This window comes from Macaca thibetana, chromosome 19 (genome assembly GCF_024542745.1).
Source record: "Macaca thibetana thibetana isolate TM-01 chromosome 19, ASM2454274v1, whole genome shotgun sequence".
Classification (NCBI taxonomy): domain Eukaryota; kingdom Metazoa; phylum Chordata; class Mammalia; order Primates; family Cercopithecidae; genus Macaca; species Macaca thibetana.
This window is the reverse complement of record NC_065596.1, coordinates 30,018,623-30,037,419: the sequence shown is the minus strand read 5'-3', so window position 1 is coordinate 30,037,419 and position 18,797 is coordinate 30,018,623. Positions and strand designations below refer to the sequence as shown.

Sequence of the window (18,797 nt, the reverse complement as noted above, 5' to 3'; positions counted from 1 at the left end):
AACCACGTTTCTACTAAAAATACAAAAATTAGCTGGGTGTAGTGGCACGTGCCTGTAATCCAAGCTACTCAGGAGGCTGAGGCATGAGAATCGCTTGAACCCAGGAGGCGGAGGTTGCAGTGAGCTGAGATCACGCCCCTGCACTTCAGCCTGGCGACAGAACGAGACTCCGTCTCAAAAACAAAAACAAAACAAAAACACCATGCCATTATAAATGGCATAATTACAAATGTATTGTTCTCATTGTTCATGGTTGCTATACTGAAATATGATTGATTTTTTATTTTGACCTTTCACCCAGCAACTATGCTAAATTCACTGATTAATTCCAACACCTCATCTGAAGATTCAAAGATCAAAGCCCCAGCTGTCCCTCCAGGGTTAGGCCCCACTCACTGTGCCGCCTCATCCCCCATGTCTCCCTGGAAGGGCCTCACCTCTATGGGTCTCTGGCCTTCCTACCCCCACACCTTTTCGACTCAGATGAGGATGATGAATGACAATAATAATGGCAGTAAATAAAAACAGAACACCAATCACAATCAATATGTTCACCTTTACCACCTGCTGTGCCAGGCAGGGACCCAGGCCCTTTATGACGTGGTCCTTAACCCTCCTCCCCACCCTAGGAGCTAGGAAGAGAGTATCCCCGTGTGAGCTGTGAGGAAGCTGAGGTGGAGCCCAGTCTCTGCAAGGGAGTGTGGTATGTCGAGAGGAGGTGGGCTTCGGGGCCAGGGCGCTGGGAGCTAAGCGTCATGGAGGCAGCCATCTTGGCCAGTTTGGACCCTGGAGAGCCCCAAGGGCCCTGACAGTGCCTGACACACAACAGGCAGACTCCAGCCCAGCTCCTGCCTTCCTCAGCTCAGAACCGAGGGCTCCTCACCTCTCCTTACCGAGTTTCTTTCCCTGTCCTTGCCTGAGAACAGAAATCCTCACCTCCACCGGGCACTGGGCTCTGAGGAGCAGAGGAGCTGGCCTGTGTGGCTGCAGGCAGGGGGGCTGTGGGCACTGTGCCCCCAGGGAGTTCTGAGGCTGGCTGGGGAGGGCCAGCCCAACCTCTCCCGAGTGTGGGCGCATGTGCGTGTGCATTTATGCAATCCGGGGGTGCAGCCATGTCTACGAGGCCTGCAGTGTGGTGGCTGCAGCCCTGTGTGTGTGGCTGGGGGGCTCCCCTGGGAGCAGCCTGGCCGCCCACCAGCCTCCAGGCCTCCCCCTACCTCGCCATCGCTCTCATTAGCTACAGCAAGGGCCTTGTTATCTCTTGGCCAAATGATTTTTCTCTCTGCTCCTGAGGAGTTGGGGTGTGAGGTTGGGGCTTGGGAAGAGTTGAAATGAACGACTCAGCCTCTGCGGGCTTGGAGTGGATGGGGACTGGGGAGGGGTGCTGCGGACTGCCTACCGTGACCTGGCTCTCTGCATCCTCCTCTTCCTCTCTTCCGGTCAACCTGAGGGCCAACAAAGTCACTGCTGGCATCGTCCTCTCCTCCCTGGTTCCCTTTGCCTACTATGGGCTGGGAGGGAAGCCTTGGAGCAGGGTCTTAGCACAGGCCCAGGAGCATGGACAGGCCTGGGGGAGGCCAGGCAGCATGGACGGGCCTGGGGGAGGCCAGGCAGCACAGATGGGCCTGGGGGAGGCCAGGCAGCATGGACAGGCCTGGGGGGTGTCCTGCATATGTGTTTTTCACATGAATTTTCAAAAAATGATCCAAAGGGTCTGTGCCCACTAAAAGAATAAGGGGGCCTCTTCATCTCAGAGTGGTTTTCTCAGCCACTACTTCCCCAGCGGATCCCCCAGCTGGGAACTGAGGCTTCCAGCTCTCTCACCCTCCAAAGTACCAGAGATTCAGGCCTCTGTAAGGCCCCAGAGCACGTGTCGAAACGCCCTTCCTGTCTAGTGGGTTGAGCCATTTTTCAATGGCTGTCACTGGGTACTGTCTGAGGACTGGGACTCCAACTCAGACCTCCCAGCCCACAGAACCCAACTGCTGGAGCTCTTCCCCATGCCCAGTCCTCTCAGGTGTGCAAGCCCCTCTTCCAGGAGGACTGAGGGGTCAGCATGCCACTCATTCACTCATTCACTCATTCACTCACATCTTCCAAGGAGCAGACCCTGGGCCTATGGGCTGGGAGATGAGACCTGGCCCTGCCCTCAGCGAGTCTCAGAGTCTTGGTCTAGGAGGACATCTGGCTCCCAACCCTGCCTCGGGGGAAGGCTCCTAGGGAGGCCCCTCCTAGGGTCATAGCCCTCTGAGTCCCTGAAATGCTGCTTTGGGGACTCAGGCCTCAAGCTGCCCAGCCTGAATGCCCCTTAGAGACCCAGCCATCCACACCACCAGCCACTGCCTTCATTGGGGAGCAGAGATTCAGCCCTGCAGTTGCCACTACCACCAGCTTCAGACCCAAAACCCTCAGAGATACCCTCAGGAATACAGCTGTGCTCCCACGCAATAAGGGATCCAGGCTTTTAGGCCCCAGTCAGACATACACTGTCTGATCCCCTGAAACTTCTACTTGGGACCCAACCCCTCTCAAGGTCCAAGTCCTCACCACTGGCTACCTTTAGGGGCCATTGCATTCACCAGCTTCCTCACTCCCAGCTTTCCAACCTGCGGATCAAACAGCCCCTGCCCTCTGGAAACTCGGAAACTCCATGGCACTTGCCTCCCCGACTTCCACTACTGCTCAGCCCCTTCTCCCCTCCTTTCTCTGGTGATGCAAAGGGAGGTCATAGCTCCAGAGCTCCCATCCCGCCCAATCTCAGCTCTTCCCAGACAAGTCCAATTAGAGGCCTTGGCAGGCAGCCTCATTAGTAGCCGCAGCTGGGAGCCTGAAAGAGGGGAGGGGGAGAGGGAAGCAACACAGGAAACCAGAGGCCCCAAGGCCAGGGCCCTGGAGGAGGGTGGGCCCAGTCATCTAGTGCTTTCTCCATCCTCAGAGGCCTGGACACAGCCTCTTAACAATCACATCCCAATCACAGGGCTGGGACTTCACAGCATACGACCAAATGCTCACACCAGCCTGACTGCAAAGTACCTGAGCTGGAATCTGAATCCACGCTGATTCCAGAGGCCCCCCTTACCCCCAAGATCTCCCAGCTGACTGGGAGCTCTCCAAAGAGGTTCCCTGGAGCCTCGGGAAAGGTGTGTTCAGTGAGAGAACGACCATGTGACTGAGCTGTCCCTTCTGCCTGACAATTGTGTCTTCTTGTCTAAGAGTTTCCTATACTAATGCCACTCCCACAGGGCTCCATTCAGGCATGGTGGCCTGCCTCGGCCTCGCTAAGAGCCTTCCCCCCCGAGGCAGCGTCAGGAACCAGATCTCCTCCTAGACCTGAGGGCAGGGCCAGGTCTCATCTCCTGGCCTGCAGGTCCAGGGTCTGCTCTGGGAAGATGTGAAGAATGAGTGAATGAGTGGCATGCCGACCCCCTCAGGGCTCACCCAGTCCTCCTACTCTAAACATCTGTGAATCGGGTGTCACGCTGAGGCAGATGGATGGCTCAGCTCCTTACCACATGGATGGCTCCTTCCTTCCTTCTCCATGGTGCGCTGGCTGTCCCTGGAAGTTTCTCTGTGGAAACAAAAAGGTTAGTTCTTCTCTGATTCTTCTCACTCAAAGCTCCAACCCTAACAGTGCCCACTGTCTCCCCGCTGGTCCCAGACCCCATATGCAAAAGGTCTTCCAGGCTGCAACCTGCACATGAATTCACCAGCTTCTACAACCTACCCTCCTCTTGTGCTCCCCTACATGAGGATGGCCCTACTATCCCCCTGAGGGCAGAAGCCAAAAACCAAAGGGTTGTTCTCGATGCCACCAAGCCCCCTTCCCTGACAGGACCCGGGAGTCCCGGTCGCCTAAACTTCCTGAATGTTCCACAGATCTTGTACACTTATCTGGGTCCCAGAGGAGATCAGCATTTCCCTGTCCAACCGCCTTCTCATCCCAGGTTCCCAGACTTGGGCTGGGTCCATCTGCTGCCCCTCAGGACCCAAGTACCTCTTGGTTTCTCCAGAGACATATCAGCATTGCCCTTGACCTCAACAACCAACTTGACATTGTTTTTTAAATGCAATCCTTGAGCTCCAGGCTGGTGCACCCAACTGCTTCCAGGCAGCCCCCAGACATCCCTCAAGATTTCACCCCATGAGGTCACAAGTTCCAGGTCTTTCCTCCTCTCCTCCCTCCCTATCACCCACATCCCATCTGATCCCCGCTCTGTCCCTCCACCCCAATTATGTCTGTCTGTCCCTTTTCCTCCATCCCTAGGGCTCTGGCCTGGCTCAGGCTTCATCACCATTGCTCCAGCCTCCTCCCTGTCTCCAGTAGGTCCCTCACATGGTCCCAGAGGGATCTTTTCATGCCCAGAGCTGACCCCACTCTTCCTGTGGCTTTACGAAGAAAAGTACAATCTGTTAGCTTGTCAGAGATTTCCTTCCATGATCTGGCCCTGGCCTCATCTCTCACTAGTCACCCCCAGCTACCCTCTACTCCTCAAGCATACCATGATTTTATGCCAAGGCCTTGCACAGGCTGTGCCAGTGCCTAGAAGGCCTCTCTTTCCTCCAACCACTTAATCTCCCTCCCCCTGCCCTTCCCCTCCCCCTTCTCCCCTCTCCCTCCCCCTCCTCCCCTCTCCCTCCCCCCCTCCTCCCCTCTCCCTCCTCCCCTCCCCCCTCCTCCCCTCCCCCCCCCTCCTCCCCTCCCCTCTTCCTTCCTCCCCTCCCTTCCCCTCCCTCCCCTCCCCTCCCCTCCCCTCCCTTTCCTTTCTTCCTTCTTTCCACTTGAGTATCAGTTTCTCTTCAATATCTCCCCCAGTCTCTGACCTGACAGATACCCCTTCTCTGGGCTGCCACAGGCCCATCCCCCACCTCTAGCACAATGATCATTCTGCACTGGGCCAACCCATTTGCAGGGTCTCTCCTATCAGGCCTTGAGCACTGAGAGGCCTGGCCCTAAGGGACTCAGATCTGTATGCCTGGGCCCATCACAGGTTGCACCCTGAGGCCTGGCTCAGTCTTCCCCTTGACAAACCTGTCTCTCAGGGGCATCTGAGAGCTCAAAGCAGAAGCCCAATCTGACTGACCCGTCTGAGGGATGAGGCTCTGTCCCCAGCAAGCTATGTGACCATGGACATGTGATTTCTCCCTGAGCCTCAGTTTCCCATGAGTAACAAGATGAGGATGCCTGCCTTACAGAGACACCGGGAGAGTTCAGTGAGAACCCAAACAAGCTCTGCTGTCCACGAGAAACACAGAAGCTTTTCTCAAACCAGGAAAAAAGTGATCAGAGAAATGAGTCTCTCCTGAAGGATGGCAAAGAGCTCTGAAGTGGTACAGTCCTCAAGACAATACAGCATCGTTTACAGAGCTGTTTACAACATTTTCTTTAAAAGAAAAAAAAAGAGAGAGAGAGAGAGAGCCCAGAGCAGTGACTCATGCCTGTAATCCCAGCACTCTTCGAGGCACTGGCACAGCCTGTGCAAGGCCTTGGCATAAAATCATGAGGCTGAGGTAGGAGGATCACTTGAGCCCAGGAGTTCAGCCAGCCTGGGCAACGTAGGGAGACCTCATTTCTACAAAAAATAGAAAAATCAGCTACGCATGGTGGCACACGCCTGTGGTTCCAGCTACTTGGGAAGCTGAGGTGGGAGGATCACCTGAGTCCAGGGAGATTGAGGCTGCAGTGAACTGTGATAATGCCACTGCACCCCAGCATGGGCAACAGAGAAGAGAGTGAGATTCTGTCTCAAAAAAAAAAAAAAAAAAAAAAAAAAAAAAAAAAAAGCCAGGTGCAGTGGCTCATGCCTGTAATCCAGCATTTTGGGAGGCCAAGGCAGGCAGATCACCTGAGACCAGGAGTTCAACATCAGCCTGACCAACATGGTGAAACCCTGTCTCTACTGAAAAACACAAAAATTAGCCGGGTGTGGTGGCAGGTGCCTGTAGTCCCAGTGGCTCAGGAGGCTGAGGTGGGAGGATTGCCTATGTCCAGGAGGTTGATGCTGTAGTGAGTCAAGTTCACTCCACTCTGGGCAACAGAATAAGAAAAGATCCTGTCTCTAAAAACAAAAAACAAACCAAAAAACCCAATGGTTATTGCTGAGTTAAAGATGTCATAGTAGCTGGGCGCAGTGGCTCAAGCCTGTAATCCCAGCACTTTGGGAGGCCGAGACGGGCGGATCACGAGGTCAGGAGATCGAGACCATCCTGGCTAACCCGGTGAAACCCCGTCTCTACTAAAAAAATACAAAAAAAACTAGCTGGGCGAGGTGGCGGGCGCCTGTAGTCCCAGCTACTCGGGAGGCTGAGGCAGGAGAATGGCGTAAACCCGGGAGGCGGAGCTTGCAGTGAGCTGAGATCCGGCCACTGCACTCCAGCCTGGGCGACAGAGCGAGACTCCGCCTCAAAAAAAAAAAAAAAAAAAAAAAAAAAAAAAAGATGTCATAGTGAGCTTGCTGGTTTTTCTTAAAGGTACTTATATTTGAAACATAAATGCTTAATATATCCTTAAAATGTTAGCATAAACAACTTGCTTATTCCCTTCCTACGGTAGTACAATTTTAAATCACGCAATTCCTGAGCGTGTTTTCTAAAACAACAAAACGACACGAAAAGCCACAGTGCAATTTGTGTGTTTGCTTTGTTCACCTTTGTCTCCAACGCTGGCAGGTCAGTCCCTGGGGCAGGGGTGGTGTCTGGTCTGGCTTGTGGCTGGGTGTCCAGCACACAGTGTGCTCTCAATTAACATTTTCTCATCAAATGGGGAACAAGCAAAGGTGTGAGTGAATGGGCTGGCCAGGGCGGCACCTGGCGCTCCGGGCCCCTTTCCAGCTCCTGGACTTCAGAGCTTTTCCTGTGCTCACCTGTCCGCCAGCTGGGGCTTCAGACGGAAACTCAGCATCCTCACTGGTATCATGGATGACTTCCTCCCACTGCCACACCCCACACACAGGGTTGGAGAGACCAGCAATTGCCACTTCCTGTTTCTGGGACAGAAGGTGTTTCCGAGGTCAGGGAGAGCCATGTTAAGGTAGAAGACAAGGTCAGAGACAGAAACGGGTTTAGGTGTGTGGCTGAAAATAGGATGAGAGGTAGAAAAGAGCTGGTGTGGGGCTGGTGTGGGGAGTGGGCAGAAGCAGGAACAGGGGAGGGTTTGCTGCCAGGACCGAGGTCTGGGTTCGAGATGAAGTTAAGGAGTGAGATGGTCATGGAGGGAGACGAGATAGGGGTGAGTCACAGCTGGATCAGACTGGGGTCTGGCATAGGCCTGGGGCTGGCAGTGGGTTTGGGGTTAGGATCTGAGATAGAGTTAGAGAAAAGCTAAGGTTGCGATGGGAGCCTCTGGCAGCAATGTGGGTTAGGGCTAGGCTGGTGTGAGGATCAGAGTGGGGAGATGTTTGGAGATCCTGCCTTGGTGGCCTGCAGCTTATTCCAGGGGTGTTAGGCCCACCTGTCGAATGGCCTCGATCTCCAAGCCCAGCGATGGGGGCAGCAGCCGGGTCCAGCCCACTCTTCTCAGCTGGGCCCCTTCAGGTAGCCTGGCCACACAGGGAGGAGGGAGGAAGGCGGCCTTTGTGCCTGGGGGCCACTCAGTCGGCTCATGCTGGCCTCCCTTCCCTGCCCACCTTGGGGCTGGAGACCAGGGTGTCTCTGCTCTTAGGCTCCCCTCCTGCCTCCTCCTACCCTATGAAGTTCCACTCACTCATCGGGCCCCTCATAGGTCTGACTCAGCTGCTCCTCCAGGCGTGAAATCTCCAGCCTCAGTTCCTGCAAAGGAGGAAGTGGGGGGCACATCTGGCTCTCCATTTTTCCCATCCCTGGGCTCCTCTTCCAGGGTTCTTTCCACTTTCCTGACTACTTTGGCCTCCCCAGACACACACTGCCTAGGGACAAAGGGCAGAAAGCCATGACAGAATGTTAGGAAGCCAAAGAGAGACAGAGAGCAACAGGAATCCAGAAGCTAAAGCACAGGCCAAGAGGCCGGGAGCTGTGGCTCATGCCGGTAATCCCAGCACTTCAGGAGGGCAGATCACGAGGTCAGGAGATCGAGACCATCCTGGCTGACAGGGTGAAACCCCGTCTCTACTAAAAATACAAAAAATTAGCCAGGCATGGTGGCACGCACTTGTAGTTCCAGCTACTTGGGAGGCTGAGGCAGAAGAATCGCTTGAACCCAGGAGGAGGAGCTTGCAGTGAGCCAAGATTGTGCCACTGCACTCCAGCCTGGGCGACACAACCAGACTCCGTCTCAAAAAAGAAAAACAAAACAAAACAAAACAAAACAAAACAAAAAGCACAGCCAAGAAAATTAAGAGAAGGAAGGCAGAGGCAGTGATGCATGAAAAAATGAAAGACATAAATGGAAACAGACTCACAGACAGGCAAGGGAAACACTAGGGCTAAGAGACTGGTAAAGACCAGAGCCAGGGCCGGGCGCGGTGGCTCAAGCCTGTAAACCCAGCACTTTGGGAGGCCGAGACGGGTGGATCACGAGGTCAGGAGATCGAGACCATCCTGGCTAACACGGTGAAACCCCATCTCTACTGAAAAATACAAAAAAAAACCTAGCCGGGCGAGGTGGCGGCGCCTGTAGTCCCAGCTACTTGCCTAGGGAGACAGACAGCCTAGACCTAGAGGCAGAGACAGGAACCCACACAAGCCTGGCAGAGACACATAAAGATGAGGAGGGGAGGCTGGGCGCGGTGGCTCACGCCTGTAATCCCAGCACTTTGGGAGGCCGAGGTGGGCGGATCATGAGGCCAAGAGATCGAGACCATCCTGGCCAACATGGTGAAACCCCGTCTCTACTAAAAATACAAAAATCAGCTGGGCATGATGGCGTGCGCCTGTAGTCCCAGCTATCTGGGAGGCTGAGACAGGAGAATCGCTTGAACCTGGGAGGCAGAGGTTGCAGTGAGCCGAGATTGCGTCACTGCACTCCAGCCTGGTGACAGAGCGAGACTCTGTCTCAAAAAAAAAAAAAAAAAAAAGATAAGGAGGGGTGTGTGAGAAGACACCCACAGAGAATGAAAGTGAATGGAAGGAAGGAACAGAAAAAAAGTGAAAAGGCAGATAGAGAAACAGAGGGTGAGACACACAGTAAGTCATACAGTCATACATTATGGATAGAAGAAGCAAGATGTGGCCACCGACAGAGAAAGAGCGATGAGGAGGAGAGGCAGCAAGTCCCAGAGATGGCAAAAGAGAAGTGGCCAGGGCCGCTGATTTACCTGCGTCGTCACTCTGTATTCTTGCAAGGTCTGGGCCAGGCTCTCCACGTGACGAGTGCGCTGGGAAAGCCGAAAGCCAAATGAGACTGGGACCAGTTCCCCAAAGACATAGTGGGGGGTGGTGGTGGGGGGACTGGCTGGGGGGGTTAAGGGACAAGGGTGAGCTTGAGAGAAGAGCTGGGGCCCAAGGGAGAGCACCGGGCAGAAGGGCTTCTAGATCCCTGAGGGGTCACATTGGGACCTGGGGAATCCCTCCAATCTCTCCGCCTGCACATCCAAGGACCAGACCCAAGTAGGACTTCCCTTTCTAGACCAGGGGCAGGAAGTGGCTGGCGCACACGGAAGGCAAATCTCTTTCCCTCCCCGGGCTCCTCACCTCAGAAAGGATGGTGTCTCGTTGGCAAATGAGGTGTTCACACTCAAAGAGCTGCCGCTGCCAAGAAAGGAGCCGGTCCATCCATCCAACCTCCCAGGACTCCCCTCGGTCCTGCCCTCCGTCTGGCCTGCCCTGCTCTCCCGCACCCCGCCGATTCAACCTCCTGACATGTTCCGGGACTTCAGGGATTTTAGGGATGCCTTGGTGGTCCTGGGAGTCTGACAGTTTGATGGAAGACCCTGCTCTCATCAGGCTGCAGTCACTAAAACCGGAAATGGGAAAAATGGCCCCAGGGTGGTGGAAAGTTGTCAGGCACTAGGAAGGAGTGGCACCTTCAAAGTGTCCTTCTCCATGGCCAGTTCCTGACTTCTCTTCTTCACTCCATCCCGCTCGGCCAGCAGTTTCCCATTCTAGAAGAAGGAATGGCGGGTCACATTCACTTCAGCAAATGGTGATGTTAAAATTAACAGCAGACATTTGCTAAACACTTGACTGATATGCATCAGGCCTCATGCTAAGCACTTCATGTTTTAACCCATTTAATTCCTCCCACCATTCTGTTGGGACCTCAGCTTTAATTTCTCTGAGTGTGGCTCCCCCATCTATAAAAATGGAGCTAGGCCAGGCACGGTGGCTCACGCCTGTAATCCCAGCACTTTGGGAGGCTGAGGCGGGTGGATCACGAGGTCAGGAGTTCCAGACAAGTCTGGCCAACATGGTGAAACCCCGTCTCTACTAAAAATACAAAAACACAAAAATTAGCCAGGCATGGTAGCGCAAGACTGTAATCCCAGCTACTCAGGAGGCTGAAGCAGGAGAACTGCTTGAACCGGGGAGGCAGAGGTTGCAGTGAGCCAAGATCGCACCACTGCACTCCAGCCTGGGCAACAGAGCGAGACTCTGTCTCAGGAGAAAACAACAACAACAAAAACGGAGTTAAACTAGGAACTACTTTATGGGATTGCTGTGAGGATCAGATAGGTTAATAATCGCTAACACTTACTGAGCATTTTGCATGTGTTGATTCATTTCTTATCCCCAATTTTAAAATCAAAAGAACATAAGCAGCCTGTTATCCACATTATCTATCACCCAGCTTCAATAATTATATGCATTTTCTCAGCTTTGTTTACTAAGATGTTTGTTAACTGAGTTTTTTTTTTTTTTTTGAGCCGGAGTTTTGCTCTTGTTGACCAGGCTGGCACGCAATGGTGCGATCTCGGCTCATTGCAACCTCTGCCTCCCGGCTTCAAGTGATTCTCCTGCCTCTTCCTCCCGAGTAGCTGGGATTACAGGCATGCGCCACCACGCCCAGCTAGTTTTGTAGTTTTAGTAGAGACGGGGTTTCCCTATGTTGGCCAGGCTGGTCTTGAACTCCTGACCTCAGGCGATCCACCCGCCTCCGCCTCCCAAAGTGCTGGGATTACAGGTGTGAGCCACCGCACCTGGCTCTCCTCTAGATGTCTTAAGTAGATTACTTTAAAGCAAATTGCAGGCATATTAGTTCACCTGTAGTTACTCCAGCATTTATTCCCCTACTTGAGGACTTATTTCCTCTAGCAAAACCACAATACCACGATCATACTTAACAAAATTAACAATAACTCAGTATCATCTCATACTAGAAAGTTTGTGCCCCCTTTTTCTTTTTTTTTTTTTGAGACAGAGTTTCACTCTTGTTGCCCAGGCTGGAGTGCAATGGCATGATCACTGCAACCTCCGCCTCCCAGGTTCAAGTGATTCTCCTGCCTCAGTCTCCTGAGTAGCTGGGATTACAGGTGCACGCCATCACACCTGGCTAACTTTTGTATTTTTAGTAGAGACGGGGTTTCACCACGCTGGCCAGCCTGGTCCTGAACTTCTGACCTCAGGTAATTTGCCCTTCTTGGTCTCCCAAAGTGCTGGGATGACAGGGGTGAGCCACTGGACCCGGCCTGTGCTCCTTGTTCATTTTGGTTGTCTTACAGAGATTTCTTTACATTTACTTTGACTGAGAATCCAAACAAGGTCCACCATTGCTTTTGGTTGAAATCTCTTACTTCTCCTAATCTGACAGTAATTTCTCCCCCCTCCACCCCGACCCTGGTACTCTTCAGGGCCTCATTCTGTGGAAGAAAGCAGGTCCCTTGTCCCGTAGGATTGGTGCGTTCAGATTAGGCTGATTGAGCTCTTGTTCCCTGTGGTTATGTTCACCACTTTCCTCTATCATTATTTCTTATAAACTGGTAGGTAGGTCCAGGGCCTTGTCCAGACTCTTGTTCAATTTTCTAGCAAGATTGGGTGGTGCTATATATATCAAATTGTGCCATTCAGGAGGAATGCCATGTCTGGTTGCCCTAACTATTAATAGTATAATCATTTCCAATTTTAAAGAGGAGTAGAGAGGCTGAGACTTGGCAAGGTCACATGGTAAGTGGACTCAAACCTAAATCTGTGTGATTCCAAATCCTGTGTTTATAATCCTCAGACTCTCATCTGAGCCAGACACAGCCCTGGGTGAGAATGGGACACACAGGGAATTAGGTTCTAGAGGTGGAGATGGATGCAGAAGCAGGTAACAATGCACGAGGTGGGCTCCGATGAAGCCTAGGGCCTGGGTACCACGGGAGCACTAACAGGCTTCCTGAGGAGGTGCTGCTGAGTCTTCAAGGCTGAGGAGTTAGCTGGGAAAACAATAGGCTGGAGAAGGCAACCCATGCCAGCCATAAAATGGGACCTGTGCAAAAAATGGCCCAGATTCCAGTCCAAAGTTTAGGGGCACCAAAAACCTATCAAGTTGCACAGGGTTTCAAGGCGAGGGGGTCACTGGGGAAATGCACTTTGGGGCATGGAGGCAGTCCAGAGTTCCCTTTCACCACACTCCTCCTCTTGGCACACCAGGGGATATACCACGGCCAGCCTCTCCCTCTCTCCAGCCAGCTCCAAGTCCTCCATCAGCTGCTCTGCCTCTCAGTCTCCGTGGGCCTGGGCTGCCAGGTGAAGGGCAGAGGGACAGGAAAGGAGTGCTGTGTCAACATCTGTCCACCTGGTAGGGATTTGCAGGCCAGATCCTGGGCCACTCGGCAGGGAACCTGGTTACTCAGCTGCTCCTGCCTCCTTCTGCAGTAACCTGAGCCAGCTCTGTAGGTTCTCCATAGGAAGGCTGCCTGGATCTTCAGTGTCTGAGTGTCTTGTTACTCCAGCATTATTCTACTGTAACTTGAGAACTCAATCTATAGATGCTCTGTAGGCAGCTGTGTGGAGGGGGAAGGCAGAGGGGAGGGAACCAGGAATAGCTCCAGTTTATCGAGGGCCGAGGGTGTCCCAGACGCTGCTCAAGGCACTCGACCTGGCAGCAAGCCTTCCTGGTGGGGAGGAGGCAGAGATGAGACTGCTGGTTGCTATTTACCCTGCTTACTCCTTCTGCTTTTGTTGAGGGATCTACTCTCTCTGTCTGAGGGCAGATGGGTCCCAGCCCCAGCCATGGGAGTGAGTCAAGGTGGAAATCTTGGCAGATGCAGGAAGCTCAGCTGGTGAGCTAATCCAGCAGTCATTCTCACCCCTTCTCACTTGTTCACCTGCCACTCTAGAGGCTGAAAAAGGTCAGATATCCTCCTGGGGTCCTGTGCAGCTGGGGGTGTTATGCGATCCAGTTCTGGTCAGTGAGATGTAAGAGCTGCTGGGGGTGGGGTGAGAGGCTTCTGATGAAAAGAGCCATGAGAGGGGCATTTCCTGGCTCCCCTTTTGCACCACATTTTCCTACTTTGAATGAGAACATGAGATTGGAGCTGCTGCAGTCATCTGCAATCATGAGGCCACAGGCAGCCAGGGAGCCACCAAACCACTCAGAGACCACCTTCTTCCCAGAGAACACCTTCTTCTAAACCTCTGGTTAAGGAAATGAGTGTCCTGCAGATTGAAGCCATCATTTCTTTGTTCCCTGGAGCCAAAAACGTTCTGGACCTGTCAGTGGCCATATTACCCATGTAGTCTGGTTATAATGGTTGAATGGCAGTGAACTGTAATGCAGGGAGTTCTGCCAGGGGGCTTCAGGGAAAGTTTTTCATTCTTTTTTTTGAGACAGGATCTCGCTCTGTCACCCAGGCTACAGTACAGTGAGGCACAATCTCAGCTCACTGCAACCTCTGCCTCCCGGGTTCAAGCGATTTCCCTGCCTCAGCCTCTCAAGTAGCTGGGACTACAGATGCCTGCCCCTATGCCTGGCTAATTTTTATATTTTTAGTAGAGGCGGGTTTTCAGCATGTTGGTCAGGCTGGTTTCGAACTCCTGACCTCAAATGATCCACCCATCTCGGCCTCCCAAAGTGCTGGGATTACAAGCGTGAGCCACCGTGCCTGGCCTTTCATTCTTCTATTTACTTTTTTTGTTTTTTTATTTTGTAGAGACGGGCTCTCACTATGTTGCCTAGGTTGGTCTCAAACTTCTGGCCTAAGCAGTCTTGCTTTGGCCTCCCAAAGTGTTGGGATTACAGGTGTGAGCCACCATGCTGAGCCAGAAAGTTTTTCTTTTTTGAGATGGAGTCTTGCTCTGTCACCCAGGCTGGAGTGCACTGGTGCAATCTTGGCTCACTGCAACCTCTGCCTCCCGGGTTCAAGCGGTTCTCCTGCCTCAGCCTCCCGAGTAGCTGGGATTACAGGTGTGCACCACCACACCCGGCTGATTTTTGTATTTTAGTAGAGACGGGGTTTCACCATGTTGGCCAGGCTGGTCTCGAACTCCTGATCTCAGGTGATCCACCCACCTCGGCCTCCCAGAGTGCTGGGATTACAGGTGTGAGCCACCGTGGCTGGCAAGTTTTTCATTCTTAAAAAGGGATGTTCTGAAATAAACTGTCACATCCTGCCTGCACTCCATGTCTCACACGGTACGGTCATCCTGCTGTGAGGTTCCCATTGCCTCAAGGGGGTGAGTTTTCATGGAAGAGCCAGAAAATAGCAAAAAGTGTTTGGATTTCAGTGTAAAAAACATACCGTACATGTAGGACAAATTTTTTTGGGGGGAATACATGATCTACCTGGACTAGGCAGAGATCCTTAGAGCTGGGGGTGGCATGCAGGACAGTCAGAGAAGAGAATAGGCTGAAAACAAGCCCGGAGTTTTCCCCTAACCCAGGGCTAGCGATGAGGGGTGGAGGGAATGGATGGAGAACCACAGAGCCCTGGACGTCTTGGGATCTGACAGGCCTTGCGTGCACTTCCCAGAGCACTCTCAGAGTCATCACGGTGTGAGAATAATAGAGACGCTACTTTCTTGTGAAAGCAGAGGCCTCACTGGTGGGTTGTCTCCAGACCTCTGCCCACCCCAGCCCTGTGCTCTCCGGTTTGTCAAGGCTGGGTGGGGTTTGGGATCCTTCAGGAAAATGAGCGAGGAACAGCGACTTTGCTAACAGCTCAGGGACACCAGAGGAGTCTCTCTTCTGTTTCTCTTGCCCCAGAGAAGCCACATCTCCCCACCATGAGCACCCACCCCGACCTGAGGAAATGAGGCAGAGGCTGTGGACAGCGACCCCAGCCTCTTCCCTTTCACAGGAAAGCAGCTAAACCACCTCCGTGGCTCTGGAAGGGTGTGGAAGTGGTGGAGTGAGAGTCCCAGCCCGGATGAGAGATCACCACCAGAAGATGAAGAGGATGGTATGCCCAGAGATCCAAAGGTAATGTGGGCCTCGCACGGGATGCCAGCACACAGTGGTGACAAATGTTTGTACAAAAACCATCAATCTCATGAACAGCAGAGAGAAGAAACATGAGTGAGGACCAGCAGCTTCCTAGCGCACTTGGCTCCTTCGTCAGTCTCCTGCAACTTAGATACCACCTTGAGGTGGGGGGTGGTGACAGGTTTCATTGTCAATTGATGAGTTTGTTTCAATCTAAAAAAACTTAGGTGGGCCCCGAATGAACTAAGATGATGTTTTTCTGTCTCAGATGGAACGGGGCTTGAATTAAATGTGAAGCTGAACTGGGTCTCTTCATATTGTTTGCTAGTCCCTCAGTGAAATGCTGTCAATCCCCAGAACAAGCCTACTGAACAGATACCCTTCTTCCAGTTCTTAGAAAATAAAAGTAGGCCGGGTGCAGTGGCTCACGTCTGTAATCCCAGCATTTTGGGAGGCTGAGGTGGGCAGATCACCTGAGGTCGAGAGTTCGAGACCAGCCTGACCAACATGGAAAAACCCCGTCTCGACTGAAACAACAACAACAACAACAATAAAAAAACAAAATTAGCCAGGCGTGGTGGCACATGTCTGTAATCCCAGCTACTCGGGAGGCTGAGGCAGGAGAATCACTTGAACCGGGAGGTGAGCTGAGATCACTTGAACCTTGAGATGAGCTGAGATCACGCCATTGTGCTTCAGCCTGGGCAACAAGAATGAAACTCTGTCTCAAAAAAGAAAAGAAAGTAAAAGTAAAGGCTTGAGGCCGGGCGCGGTGGCTCAAGCCTGTAATCCCAGCACTTTGGGAGGCCGAGACGGGCGGATCATGAGGTCAGGAGATCGAGACCATCCTGGCTAACCTGGTGAAACCCCGTCTCTACTAAAAAACACAAAAAACTAGCCGGGTGAGGTGGCGGGCACCTGTAGTCCCAGCTACTCGGGAGGCTGAGGCAGGAGAATGGCGTAAACCCGGGAGGCAGAGCTTGCAGTGAGCTGAGATCCGGCCACTACACTCCAGCCCGGGCGACAGAGCGAGACTCCGTCTCAAAAAAAAAAAAAAAAAAAAGTAAAGGCTTGAGAAGGAGAAGTCACATGCTTAAAGGTTGCCTATTGTGTAAATGGCAAAGATGAGATTTGAACTCAAGGTTGACTTCAAATCAATTTTTTTTTTTTTTTTTTTGAGAGGCTCTCGTTCTGTCACCCAGGCTGGAATGCAGTGATGCAATCTTGGCTCACCACAACCTGTCTCCCGGGCTCGTGCAGTCTTCCCACCTCAGCCTCCTGAGTGGCTGGACTACAGGTGCACACTACCATGCCTGGCTTATTTTTCTATTTTTTGTAGAGACGAGGTTTTGCCATGTTGCCTGGGATGGTCTTGAACTCCTAGGCTAAAGGGGTCCACCCACCTAGTCCTTCCAAAGTGCTGGGATTCCAGGCATCAGTCACTGTGCCTGGCTGTTTTATTCACTGTAAAAAAATACGAATATAGAAACAATGCGAGCTAACTGTTTTTGTTTTTTTTTGTTTTTTGTTTTTTGTTTTTGTTTTTTTTTTTTTTGAGACGGAGTCTCGCTGTGTCGCCCAGGGTGGAGTGCAGTGGCCGGATCTCAGCTCACTGCAAGCTCCGCCTCCCGGGTTTTTATGCCATTCTCCTGCCTCAGCCTCCCGAGTAGCCGGGACTACAGGCGCCCACCACCTCGCCTGGCTAGTTTTTTGTATTTTTTAGTGGAGACGGGGTTTCACCGTGTTAGCCAGGATGGTCTCGAACTCCTGACCTCGTGATCCGCCCGTCTCGGCCTCCCAAAGTGCTGGGATTACAGGCTTGAGCCACCGCGCCCGGCTGTTTTTTTTTTTGAGATGGAGTCTCGCTCTGTCGCCCAGGCTGGAGTGCTGTGGCCGGATCTCAGCTCACTGCAAGCTCCGCCTCCCGGGTTCCCGCCATTCTCCTGCCTCAGCCTCCCGAGTAGGTGGGACTACAGGCGCCCGCCACCTCGCCCAGCTAGTTTTTTGTATTTTTTAGTAGAGACGGGGTTTCACCGTGTTAGCCAGGATGGTCTCGATCTCCTGACCTTGTGATCCGCCCGTCTCGGCCTCCCAAAGTGCTGGGATTACAGGCTTGAGCCACCGCGCCCGGCGAGCTGTTAGTGAGCACATCCTATGGGTCCTACCTCGTGCCCAAGACTTTACAAGTATCCTCTAGTTGAAGTCTCACACAACCCAATGAGACAGATGCCATTGTTTTGTTCATCTTTATAGGCAAGGCAACCGAGGCACAGAGAAGGGAGGGACTGGTCCAGGCTTATGTAGGTGGCCTCAGCCTGAACCCGTGTAGGCTGACCCCATGCCCCACACTCTCGTCAAGCATGGTAGTTCTCACAGTGTGGTGTAACCTCAGGGACATTCCCACACTACTGACATTCTGAGGTCTCCCCAAGCCGGCTGAAGGTTGTTTGGTGGCAGGCTGCTGGGGTGTTGGGGGCAGAAGGGAGAGGTGTCAAGAAGACCCTAAGGACTAGGGAAGGGGTGGGGGTGGGTGCTGGGCCTCCACTCACCTCCTCCTGCAGAGTCTCCATCTCAGCCACCAGATGCTGCTGCTCCTTTTCCTGACCAACCCCAGAGAGAGGACAAAGGCTTCATTTCCAGCCTCCTTGCCCCCATGTTGCCCTTCTCCCACCCCTGAGAACACAACCAGGGCCTGGGTCATTGAAGGACAGGGTTGGGGTAATGGGTCTGGGAAGCCCTAATGGCTCCCGCTGTCTCCTTTGACATGAGAAGGATGGCAGGTAAGATTGAAAAAGTCTAGGGTGAGCAGGGCCTGGAGAGAGGGAGAAAGCCAGGTGGCCTCTGCCCCCTCCTACTCCATAGTCACACTGCCGCTCTGACTCCAGGAAACAAAGAGAGAGGGCACCTTCTTTCCCCTGAGTCAGACCCACCGCCTGCCGGGCTTGGGCCAGAAGGCTGCGATTCTGTTCCTCCAGGCTCCTGGCCAGAGTCTTTAGGTCCTCCAGCTCCTCATCCACGGCCTTGGCAAACTGCAGAGCCTGCTGGGTACTGAATGGGGGTGGGGGTGGATGAGCCATATGAGAGAGAGGAAGGCAGAGAAGCACAGAGACAGATCCACTCTGAGAGACACTAACAACAGAGAGACCCCAGGTGGCGGGCAGGGACAGAGACCCAGAGACAGGGGAGGAGAAAGAGACCCGGTGGGGGCACAGAGACCCAGTTTTAACCTAAAAGAGGAGGAGGTGGGAAAGAGACCTAGAGAGAGTGGGGGACCAGAACAGGGAGACCATGATAAACATGAAGAATGACAAAGCACAGAGAGACGAAAGGGCAAATGACATGAAGAATCAGAGAGAGGAAAAGAATAAAGAGAGAAATCTGGCCTGGGTGCAGTGGCTCAGGCCTGTACTCCCAGCACTTTGGGATGATAAGGCGGGAGGATGGCTTGAGCCCAGGAGTTTGAGACCAGCATGGGCAACACAGTGAGACCTCATTTCTATAAAAAATAAAACAAAATTAGCCAGGCAGTGTGGTGGGCCTG

The 18,797-nt window shown here is 52.9% G+C and overlaps 1 protein-coding gene across 3 annotated transcripts in view; it reads right to left on the bottom strand.

Annotated features, from left to right (window-relative positions):
* The window catches only part of KASH5 (KASH domain containing 5), a 31,015-nt gene that overhangs the window by 1,301 nt on the left and 10,917 nt on the right, over positions 1-18,797 (bottom strand). For all 3 annotated transcript variants that reach the window (XM_050772427.1, XM_050772425.1, XM_050772426.1), the window contains 10 exons: positions 18,187-18,304; positions 17,806-17,856; positions 9,936-10,013; positions 9,604-9,660; positions 9,228-9,287; positions 7,700-7,764; positions 7,448-7,535; positions 6,861-6,983; positions 3,510-3,568; positions 1,400-1,445 (listed from right to left, as the gene is read on the bottom strand). In XM_050772427.1, the coding sequence (XP_050628384.1) occupies positions 1,400-1,445; positions 3,510-3,568; positions 6,861-6,983; positions 7,448-7,535; positions 7,700-7,764; positions 9,228-9,287; positions 9,604-9,660; positions 9,936-10,013; positions 17,806-17,856; positions 18,187-18,304 (745 nt within the window). The remainder of the gene's footprint in view (positions 1-1,399; positions 1,446-3,509; positions 3,569-6,860; positions 6,984-7,447; positions 7,536-7,699; positions 7,765-9,227; positions 9,288-9,603; positions 9,661-9,935; positions 10,014-17,805; positions 17,857-18,186; positions 18,305-18,797) is intronic.